The following is a 12,001-nucleotide window of genomic DNA, read 5'->3' as shown; positions in this document are numbered from 1 at the left end:
GGCATGTGGGGGACCCGGGTTCGATTCCCGGCCAGGGCACATAGGAGAAGCGCCCATTTGCTTCTCTACCCCCACCCCCTCCTTCCTCTCTGTCTCTCTCTTCCCCTCCCGCAGCCGAGGCTCCATTGGAGCAAAGATGGCCCGGGCGCTGGGGATGGTTCCTTGTCCTCTGCCCCAGGCACTAGAGTGGCTCTGGTCACGGCAGAGCGACTCCCTGGAGGGGCAGAGCATCGCCCCCTGGTGGGCAGAGCGTCACCCCTGGTGGGCGTGCCGGGTGGATCCCGGTCGGGCGCATGCGGGAGTCTGTCTGACTGTCTCTCCCCGTTTCCAGCTTCAGAAAAAATACAAAAAAAAAAAAAAAAGAGGCTATGCATGCTTCAATATGCTAAATGTGCTTAAGTATGCAAACTCAGCATCCTGCGTGGCAATGACCGCTTACATGTTTCTTAAGAACTTTCACTTTCCTCCTACTGAAGCCTACTCAGCACTCATTAAAAATTAGTCCCTTGGGACTTTAAACCTTGATAACAAAACCTACAGTTAGGAACAAAATTTGTTAAGCAGTGGAAGATGGCATCTCCATCATACTCTTTCAAAGTTCAGGTTCAAGCTGGCCTGCCTTCTTATATAGTCATGCCTCACAAAGACTGCTGATATAGACTAGATAATCTGAATTCTTCTCATATTCAAACCAAGAGGCCAAATGGAATTTGAAAGATAGGACGCATATGCAGCACACTCAGAATTGAGGACTTGACTTCTTAGAAAAGAAACTGAAAACAAATGCTTGTTTAAGAAATGAAAGAAGGCCCTGGCTGGTTGGCTCAATGGTAGAGCATCAGCCGGCATGTGGAAGTCCCAGGTTAGGTTCCCGGTCAGGGCACATAGGAGAAGTGACCATCTGCTTCTTCACTCCTCCCCCTTCTCTCTCTCTCTCTCTCTCTCTCTCTCTCTCTCTCTCCTTTCTCACTTTTTTCCCTTCCCACAGCCATGTTTCAAACAGTTTAAGCAAGTTGGCCTCAGGTGCTAAGGATGGCTCCATGGCCTCCTCTCAGGTGCTAAAAGTAGCTAGGTTGCCAAGCAACAAAGCAGCAGCCCCAGATGAGCAGAGCATTGCCCAGCAGGGGGCTTGCTGGGTGGATCCTGATCAGGTACATGTAGGAGTCTGTCTCTGCTGCCCTGCCTCTCACTTGAAAGAAAGAAAGAAAGAAAGAAAGAAAGAAAGAAAGAAAGAAAGAAAGAAAGAAAGAAAGAAAGAAAAGGAAGGAAGGAAGGAAGGAAGGAAGGAAGGAAGGAAGGAAGGAAGGAAGGAAGGAAGATAGGGAAGGAGAAAGGGAGGGAGGGAGGGAAGGGAAAGGAAAGGAAAGAAGAGAAGGAAGAAAAGAGAGAGAGAGAGAGAGAAAGAAAAAAGAAAGAAAGAAAGAAAGAAAGAAAGAAAGAAAGAAAGAAAGAAAGAAAGAAAGAAAAAAGAAAAATATGAAAGAAAACTGCCCTGTATATATGTGGAGTTTTGAATCCCATTTTGAAAAACTGTGATGTTAGGATAAGCCTTACCTTCTTCTATCTCCTCAATATTTGCAGTTTTTGACATTTTGTTTCTTTATTTTCATCTGTTCCAATACATTCCTCAGGGGTAAAAAAGTAAACCTTATGAACCATTATGAAAAAGTGTTTCACTCACTTTTTCCTATTTTTCTTAAAATAGCCTAGCTAACATGCATGAAATGAATTCCAGGTGCCAGACCCCAACAAAAGGCTCAGACTGGATTCTCCCGTTTAGTTCTCAGGTAACTTGAGCAGGTGGGCCCTATTAGGACAGGGATGAGACATGTGTCCAGAGTCACAGGGCTTACACAGGGCCTGGAATGTCCACCTCCCCACCCCGCCACCTCACACACCGATCTCATGCCTGCATTTAGATGTGAACAGGGTGTGTCACAGGACAGAAAGGTCTCTAAAGAAGAACGTGCAGGACCTAACCCGACAAGTTACACCACACCTGAATGAACTGGCCAGGCCTAGAGGGCTGGGGAAGCCAGTGTTCCAGGCCCAGGGCTCCATGGGGACATCAAGAAAGGCTTGCCTGGGCCCTGGCCAGTTGGCTCAGTGGTAGAGCGTCGGCCCAGTGCGTGGAAGTCCTGGGTTTGATTCCAGCCAGAGCACACAGGAGAAGCCCCCATCTACTTCCCCCTCTCCTTTCCTCTCCTTTCTCTCCATCTCTCTCTTCCCTTCCCGCAGCCAAGGCTCCATGGGAGCAAAGTTGGCCCAGACACTGAGGATGGCTCCATGGCCTCCACCTCAGGTGCTAGACTGGCTCCGGTTGCAGCGGAGCAATGCCCCAGATGGGCAGAGCATCACCCCCTGGTGGGCATGCCGGGTGGATCCTGGTCGGGTGCATGCAGGATTCTGTCTGTCTGCCTTCCCCACCCCCAACCCCCACCCCCATTTCTCACTTCAGAAAAATACAAAAAAAAAAAAAAGAAAGAAAGAAAGGCTTGCCTGCAGCGGATGCATGGAGCTGAGAGTAAATGTGGGAGATGCTCCTGAACGCTGCGTTCAGTCTGAAAAGGTGCAGGATGTGACCGTGCAAAGGCTGAGCCAGCTGCAGGACCGGCCTCACCTCCTCCGGTCAACAAGGGCTGGGTGTCAGGGCCTGAGTCAGCCCCGAGGCCAGCGGTGTTCCCTGTTCCACATGCCTCTACCAGGTCCCCACGCTGCCTGCTTCAGAAACACCTGCGATTTCCATCAAGCGAAAATGAGGTGAGGACTGAGCAAAGCTGTATGGCACAATCCTTTTCTGTGCGCTTGACACAAACTACTTAGAAAGTTTACAGAACTTCCCACCAAGAATGGGGGTTCCAAGGAGAGTAGGAAGCTTCTGCCTTATTCAGCACAAACTCGGCCCAGATGCAGGGCGGGCTTTGGCGGACACCAGAGCCTGGGATCAGAAAGGGCACCCTGCTCGGTCTCAGGCTCTGCTGATATCACCTGTAAACCCTCAGTAAACTCGGAACAAGAGACCCTACCTTTTCCTTTTGCGCTGGGTGCTATAAACTACGTAGCCCATCGTGCCGGGAACACTGCCTGGAATAGGGCAGGTGTCCGATGTACTTGTCAAATCTACATGTGAGTGAATACATGGCAGCTGCCTTAGAACCTGGGTTCACACGCTACAGCCTCAAGGCCAGTTCTGTTGTGGTAAATATACTATGCCACCTGCTGTGGTAAATAAAGTCATATTGAAACACGTCCACGCTCATTTGCTTCTGCGTCTTGTCCATGGCTTCCTTCTCTCTACTGTGCAAGAGTTGCATTAATGGTGACAAAGACCACAGAGCCCAAAATGTTGACAACCCGGCCCTTTACAGAAAAACTTTTCAGGCCCCTTCCTGTCTTAGAACACTGTCTTAAATCTCTCTACCCAAATAACTGAAACGGCAGAAAAGGCAGGTGGTCTCATTTGACCTACGGCAGCTAGCAATAAACAAGGTATTTCTTAGGCTTTAGTCTTTAAAGCTTATGTGGATTTTACATCTTGGACTCAAATATACTTGTGTTTCAATGTAATATATATATATACACACACACACACACACACACACATTAAAAAAAATATATATATATATATATATTTTAATCTAAAATGAGCTGGATGAGTAATGTCCATCCCCTCTACAAGCATGAGTGTAAAAGGGCATAAGCACCTAGCTTGCAGACCATGACCTTAGTTCCGCCTCTTTATTGACCCGTCCGGATGGAAGACCTCTAGAGCATTTCAGCATCTGCTGAACCTCACCACAGACCATCATTTCCTCTCAGCCCCTAAGTCCTGCTAGACAAGATCCCGAAGGGGCATTCAAACTGGAACCCCGAGGGCCCTTATCCTTGACTGAATGTGCTCCAGGCCTCCGCCCCAGAGCACCCAGAGAATCCTGAGCGTGTATTCTTTTCTCCTGGGGCAGTTTTCAGAAGCTCTTGACAGAGAGCAATCTCAGAACTCCATCTAACTGTTGGAAGGTTTTCAGACTTGGGACTGTATCAAAGATTTTTTTTTGAAGCCCACCTTCCTCATAAGAGCCTTGAATATTTCTACCTTCAGCAAGCCGCAGTATAAATTCTTACTTTAGTCAGCTGTTAGCAGCCACACAGTATCTTCTCTAGTCAGGGTGCAGGCGGGACAGCTTGGGACCCCGTGGAGAGAACTTGGGCATTTGCTGCCGATATCTGTGTGCAGCCCCTCACATCCCAGGGTCTGAGGGCTTCAGATGGTGGTCAGGGAGTTTGTCCTGGGTAAATGGCTGGGATACCTCAGGGGGAACAAAGAATTTCACCAGAGAAGAGTAAGATGTACCAGAAAGGGAGATTCTGAGAGGCAAGGACTGGCCCCAGGGAAGAAGGAAACCCCAGGGAAGTCCCAGATCTCTGGGACAATCTCTGGCTGTAATAACAAAATAATGGAAGGAGTTTGTTTCTGTTTTGCTCTGTTTGAAACTCATAGATACAGAGAACAAACTGATGGTTGCCAATGGGGAGGGGAGTGGGGGAGATGGTGAAAAAGAATTGAAGGGGAGGGAGAGGTACACACTTCTAGTTACAAAATAAATAAGCATGAGGACGTAATGGACAGCATAGAGCCAATAATACCATACCTCTGTACGGGGACAGATGGTATGGTGCTGATCACGTCGTAAGGTATATAAATGTTGAATCACTATGTTGTTCACCTGAAACTATTGTAGTATAAGAATGTACAGCCACTGTAATGATTTTTTAAATGAAGGAATGACTCAAGGAGATGGCAAGAAATGCATATCTTGGGGATTTTCTTTATTTGTATGAGAGAGCTGGGGGTAACTCTATCCAGTATGTCAGTCCATAATGGAATAACTCACAGGACCCAGAGGGGCAGGCATTGACGACTGATTCACTGTGGCAAACACGCAGCCTACTGACCATTTCCTTCCGGCTGCTGTTAATAAAAGGCTGCATATAAATTGTAAGCTATTGTCCATATTGGTCATAAAATCCAGTAATGGGAACTCAGGAGTCAGAGTCCTGGCAAGAGGCAAATACACGTCTCCCAGGCGTTGTTGGGAGGCCTGTGGGAAGGACCTGCTGTGGACAAACCCTCTTGGGACACATGAACACCACAGAGGGTCATTTCCCTCCGTATTCCCAACCCCTGTCCCCCACACTATCTGCTGGCCAGCAGCCCAGACCAGGCCGCAAAGGGAGAAAAACGCTCATTATGGAAACAGACCACTTCGCCCTCAGACTGGAATTCCAACCGCCCAAACAACTACAAATGATTACCATTCCCTTAAACCTCAAACAATAAAATTCATGTGCCAGGTGGGAAGGGGGGGGGTCACAGTCAAACTCCCCCCCCCCATTCCTTTTCACCTTTCCTATTTCTTTGTATTTTAAAGAGATTACAGTGAACATGGGGGGGGGATTATCTGATTCAGGAGAGTGATGGCGCTAACGCTGCTTCAAACTAACGTGAAAGCTGGTGAAGAAATGGCTCCAGGGTCCGGCCTCTCTCTCAAGATTTAAAATCACACGAAAAAAATCCGTGACATTTTCAGCCTCAGTCAGTCACAGTTTAGATAAATAACGTACATTATGAGAATTGGATTTGCAACACTAGAAGATGATTACTCAGATTTCAAAAGGGGTCTCCATGTGAGTTTCTTTCCATGGGCCATTCCGCTACTTTGTTCACAACGTGGTTTTAAAAGTCACCTCAACTTTTCAGAAGCGTGTGGTCTGCATAAAGCAAAGTCCGCTTGCATTTGGATTAACAGTGTCCCCAAAGCCTTTTAAACTTCACCCTATAACGGCCTTACTGCTATCTTCTTATAGGAGAACAAAAATATAGAAATAATTTTTTTTAATCCTTCCAATGACATTTCAGTCAGTGGCAAATTCTTCCCAGTAAGATACCTCAGCACCCAGGGCTCAGAGCTCCTGAAACACAATAACCCTAGCATTGTTTCCCAAGGCAGAGATTTCTAAAACAAAGGAGGGTACAGAAGTGCAAAGCTGATTCACACAGTATGATCCAAATACAAACACGGCCCCAAGAGGCATGAGGTGTGAAATCTGTGCCCGAAACCTGGGTCTCTGGCGCAAGGGAGCCCAGAACCCTTTCCTGTGTGTACCTAGCAGGGGGGATGCTGTGAGCACCTTCCAGTTTCCTAGAGTGAGACTGGGCGAAAGTCAGGAGCGGAGCAGGAAGAAGAAGTTACAAAGTGGCCCTTGCCAAAAAACCTAGTGCTGCGGGGAAACGGCGGAGCACTTATTCTTCCTGCCATGTGACAGTGAAAATAAATGAGATGTTAGAGCAGGGGTCGGGAACCTATGGCTCGCAAGCCAGATGTGGCTCTTTTGATGGCTGCATCTGGCTCACAGACAAATCTTTAATAAAAAAAATAATAACGTTAAAAATATAAAACATTCTCTTGTATTACAATCCATTCATTTCCTACCGCTCATGTTCATGGTTGAGGGTGGCTGGAGCCAATCACAGCTGTCCTCCGGACAACACCAAATTTTTATTGAATAATGCATAAAGTTCACGGGTCGTTGTGAGGTCAGGAAGTAAACTTCCCTCCTTTTAATCAAGTAGTCAGCTAACTAATTGCAAAACCCTTTTGATGAAGAAGATGGTTAAAAGAAAAAAAGATGAGGAGTATCGTACTTTTCAGCAGGAATGGACAGAGGAATTCGCCTTTGTGGAGAGAGCAGGTTCTGCAGTGTGTCTAATATGCAATGATAAAATTCCATCAACGAAACGGTCAAATATAAAGCTGCACTTTGACACACGCCATACTACATTTGCATCAAAGTATCCAGCAGGGTTCAGCAGTAAGAAAGCATGTCAAGAGCTACTGTGCAGAGTGCAAGCTAGTCAGCAGCAACTCCGTGTTTGGACCCAAAAAGGTGACTGGAATTCGGCTAGCTTTGCTGGTGCTTTAGCAATTGTGAGAAATGGAAAGTCATTCACAGAGGGGGAGTATGCCAAAACATTCATGCTTGATGTTGCCAATGAACTTTATGATGACTTTTCAGATAAAGACAAGATAATCAAACGAATAAAAGACATGCCTCTGTCGGCAAGAACTGTTCACGATCGTACCATCATGATGGCAAATCAAATTGAGGCAACACAAGTGAAGGACATAAATGCAGCACCATTCTTTTCTCTCGCTTTGGATGAATCAACAGAGGTAATCCATTTATCCCAGTTCAGCGTGATTGCAAGGTATGCTGTCGGTGACACACTACGTGAGGAAAGTCTTGCTGTTTTGCCTATGAAAGAGACAACAAGAGGGGAGGATTTATTCAAGTCTTTCACTGAGTTCGCTAAAGAAAAAAATCTACCGATGGATGAACTTATTTTGGTGTGTACTGATGGTGCTCCGTGCATGGTGGGGAAAAACAGAGGATTCGTAGTGCTTCTTTGTGAACATGAAAAGAGACCCATCCTATGTTTTCACTGCATTCTACATCAGGAGGCGCTTTGTGCTCAGATGTGTGGCGAGCAGCTTGGTGAGGTGATGTTGCTGGTCACTCAGGTCGTCAACTGTATTGTTGCCCAAGTTTTATTTTTTTTTTTTTTCATTTTTTCTTTAAATTTTATTTATTCATTTTTAGAGAGGAGAGAGAGAGAGAGGGAGAGAGATAAACAGAGAGAGAGAAGGAGGGAGGAGCTGGAAGCATCAACTCCCATATGTGCCTTGACCAGGCAAGCCCAGGGTTTCGAACCGGCGACCTCAGCATTTCCAGGTCGATGCTTTATCCACTGCGCCACCACAGGTCAGGCATTGCCCGAGTTTTAAATGATCTCCAGTTTAAAACACTGCTGGATGAAGTTGGGAATAATTATCCTGGTCTGCTCCTGCACAGCAATGTGCATTGGTTGTCAAGAGGGAAGGTTTTGCGGCTTGTCAGAGTGAAATCCGGACTTCTCTTGAAATGAAAAACATCGAGCATCCTGAGTTAGCTAACACTGAGTGGCTCCTGAAGTTCTACTATCTCATGGACATGACTGAACATTTGAATCAGCTGAATGTGAAAATTCAAGGCATTGGAAATACTGTCTTATCTCTTCAACAAGCAGTGTTTGCTTTTGAAAACAAGCTGGAACTCTTCATCACCAACATTGAAACAGGTCGTTTACTACACTTTGAAAAACTGGGAGAGTTTAAAGATGCATGCACAGCAAGTGACCCTGCTCAACATCTTGATCTCCAGCAGTTAGCAGGCTTCACATCTAATCTCCTGCAGTCATTCAAAGCACACTTTGGAGACTTTCATGAGCACACTCGTCTTTTTAAGTTCATCACCCATCCACACAAATGTGCAGTGGACAGTGCCGACATGAGTTACATCCCCAGTGTCTCTGTCAGAGATTTTGAGCTACAAGCTGCTGACCTGAAGGCCTCAGACATGTGGGTGAATAAGTTCAAGTCACTGAATGAAGATTTGGAAAGACTCGCACGACAGCAAGCAGAGTTGGCGAGCAAACACAAGTGGAGAGAAATGAAAAACTTCATCCTGCAGACCAGCTGATTGTCAAAACTTGGAACGCGCTTCCCATCACATACCACACACTGCAGCGTGTGAGTATTGCTGTACTGACAATGTTGGGCTGTACATATCCATGTGAGCAGTCTTTCTCACATCTAAAGAACGTTAAGACCAACCTACGATCACATTTAATGGATGGAAGCTCAACGCCTGCATGAAGCTTAACCTCACCACGTATCAACCAGACTACAAAGCCATCAGCAAAACCATGCAGCACCAGAAGTCGCATTAATGGTAAGAAGTACTTTATTCAGCATTGGTTAGCAACAGCATAACAACATTATTAGAAAGAATTCAGAGACTTATTGTACTTTAAAAGTGTTGGTCTTACATAAAATGCACACATTTACTTGTATTTAGTGTTAAACATATTGTATGGTTCTCACGGAATTACATTTTAAAATATGTGGCGTTCATGGCTCTCTCAGCCAAAAAGGTTCCCGACCCCTGTGTTATAGTCACTGAGCACTGACAGTAGGTAAATCTTCTCTGTACACTTTCGTCTGAATTAGCACACAGACCTGTCTGTGATTCCTTCTTTTTTTTTTTTTTTTTGGCATGAGAGAGAGACAGACAGACAGGAAGGGAGAGAAATAAGAAGCATCAACTCATAGTTGCGGCACCTTAGTTGTTCATTGATTACTTTCTCATATGTGCTTTAACTGGGGGGGGGGGTGGAGGGGGCTCCAGATAAACCAGTGATCATTTGCTCAAGCCAGTGACCATGACCATGGGGTCATGTCTATAATCCCACACTCAAGCTGGCAACTCCGTGCTCAAGCCGGCAACCTCGGGTTTCAAACCTGAGTCTTCAGTGTCTCAGGATGAGTCCTACTACCTGGTCAGGCTCCTTCACACTCTTAAAAACAGCCACCAAAATTTTTGTTGACGTAGGTTGTAGCCATATGTTACACATTTCAATGGAGAAACATTTTAGAAATTTATCAGTTCATGTAAAAAAATATAAAACTTATTACACACTAACAACTTATTTATGCTGAATAACAATATTTTCCAAAGCAACAGCCACAACAAAAAATTAGAAGAGCAGTACTGTTCATTCAATCAGGTGCACTACCCCAGGTGGTACTAGCCTCAAGAAAATCCATGTACAGTCATGTGGGAATGGACAGGAAAAAGGAAGACAACATCATGCGTTATGATAAAAAACAGTTTGGCCTGTGGCCCTCTGAAACGTCTTAGGGACTCCTAAGGGTACCCAGACCACCCTTTGTGAACCCCTGACTTGAGGGTTTGGAACAGAGATTATCTCCATGATATTTACTGGCAGAAAGAGGTCAAGGGGTCACCCAAGGACACACTGCTAGAATACCCACCGTCCTGGGGGCGGGGCCGCAGGTAAAAGGCCAAGAGCATAAGCGCTATCCTCATCTGATTGTTGCAAAGGTTGCGATCATAAATGTAAAGGGTTGTGCATCCCACTTGGCCTTATAACAAGTGCTCCAGAACATGAATAGTTCATGTTGAGCAAGACCTGGCGGAAAGCCAGGGAAACTTTGCACATTTCTGATCAACTGATCCTCTGACACCAGCGAGAAAAATTGAATCCGCATAGAAGCTGCTGTCTAGAGCACGGCACCTGCCCCGGCCCTCAGAATGGAAGCAGCCTTTTGCTACTCAGAAATTCCAGGGCCTCATTCTGCCCTCCATTAGGCAAATGATGCTAGCGGGCCGCGCTGCTCGCCCTCAGTCACCTTGCTCCTTGGGAAACCTGAGCAAGGTAAGAGAGCTGCTCCATTATTTACAGCCTCCTTTTTGCATCATGCTGTATTTACAAGGAACCCTCATCCAACAACGGCGCCTCTAGTCTGGGCAGCCAAGCCTCTCCCAGGAACTGGCCCCTGCAGTCTTCCTGCCCAGGGGCGGGGCGCAGCGCTCCACCGCTGTTGTCCATCAACTTTCCGAATCCCCCTGGTCCTCCTGACCGCCTTCAGTGGGCCACTTGAGCAGAGTGCACCAGGGGCGTGCAGGTCACTTTTGTTCCTCCTCGGATTTGGGAAGTGAGTTCAGCAGGGGAAGTTCAGGCCACTGCACTCTCAAAACGCTACCTGGGCGGAAGGCAACAGCGAGGTCCCCCTGAAGCTCTTGCTTCCACCTGAGTGCAAGCCACTAGGACCTGTCACCTGCAGCACTGCAACTGGTCTCCCGTTTCTACATGACACCCTTACACACACACACACACACACACACACACACACACACACCAGTCTACTCTCCACCAACCAACCGCCAAAAAGATCTTTTAAAAGTATAGAAGAGATAAGGTCGATTTTCCTGCTAAACCTCTCCCGAGGATCCCCCATTCAGTTGGACTAAAAACCAACCTCCTTAATTGGCTTATAAGGACCTGCCTCACCTGACCCGTCTGCCTTCCTTGCTGCAGGCAAGGGTTTCCTCTCTCCGGCCTTGGCTCTTCCTGCTCCCAGCACCCGCGGGGCTCCTCCAGGACCCCCAGCAGCTCAGAAGTCACCATCTCCCCAAAGAGGCCTTTCCTGCGTGCCCACTCGGCAGGCTCGCCTCTCCACCCCTCCATCCTGGGGTATCGGAGACATCAGAGCACTGACTCTGGGAGGTTATCTTTAAGTTACCGCTGTATTCCACGTCTCCCTCCAGCCACACCCCCCTCCTAGAACACGAACCCCAAATAGCAAAGTTTCCACCCGATCCCCCACGAGATCCCCGGCACTGGGCACGATGCCTGGCACAGCTAAGCGCTGCTCAGCAAACGTTGGTCGAATGAATGAAGAAGCGGCGCCTGATGACCGTGAGAGTCCGGGGCTGGCGTCTCCGGTGCCCGGGCGCGTCCGCACCGTCCCGGGGGCGGGGCCGCAGGCGCGGAGGCACCGGAGACTCCGACGGGACCGGGCACCCCGCAGCCCCCACGGAGCGGCGCGCCCTGCCCGGCCCTGCGCCGCAGGTGCCTCCCGAGAGCGCGCCCTCCCGGGGCAGCGCCGCCGCCCCGATCGCCTGCACTCACCATGGTGGACAGGCCGCCGCCGCCCCAGCCTGGCGAGTGCCGAGTGGCGAGCGCGGCGCACAGGCGGGCAAGAGCCGAGGGCAGGAGCCGGCACAGCTGACAGGTGAGGTATCCGCCTCAGACCATGGCTGCTTCCCACAATGCTCTCGAACTGAAAGTTTGCAGACTCCTCCCCGCCGGCTCCCCTCCCGCCCCTCCCGCCCCTCCCGTTATCCCTCCTCCCGCCCCCCGGGGCGGCTTGCCCCGCCCAGCGCTGCGCTGGTGGCCGCAGGTACGGAGTCACCTGCGCGCGCTCCACGGCTGCCTGGCCTCTTCTGCCCCCCCCGGGGGCAGAAGCCCGTGGGGTCCTCCCCGGAAACCCCTGCGCCCAGAGCGGGGCTACTTTCCTGGTTCTGCCGCGCGAAAAAG

At 48.5% G+C, this 12,001-nt stretch overlaps 1 protein-coding gene across 1 annotated transcript in view; it reads right to left on the bottom strand.

Annotated features, from left to right (window-relative positions):
* The window catches only part of AP1S3 (adaptor related protein complex 1 subunit sigma 3), a 73,601-nt gene extending 61,859 nt beyond the window's left edge, over positions 1-11,742 (bottom strand). The window contains exon 1 of the mRNA XM_066281084.1: positions 11,594-11,742. Coding sequence (XP_066137181.1) covers positions 11,594-11,596 — 3 coding nt within the window. The 5' untranslated portion in view covers positions 11,597-11,742. The remainder of the gene's footprint in view (positions 1-11,593) is intronic.
* Positions 11,743-12,001: the final 259 nt, after the last annotated feature.

The sequence above is a fragment of the Saccopteryx bilineata genome, chromosome 5 (genome assembly GCF_036850765.1).
Source record: "Saccopteryx bilineata isolate mSacBil1 chromosome 5, mSacBil1_pri_phased_curated, whole genome shotgun sequence".
Classification (NCBI taxonomy): Eukaryota; Metazoa; Chordata; class Mammalia; order Chiroptera; family Emballonuridae; genus Saccopteryx; species Saccopteryx bilineata.
This window is presented reverse-complemented; position numbering and strand designations above follow the sequence as displayed.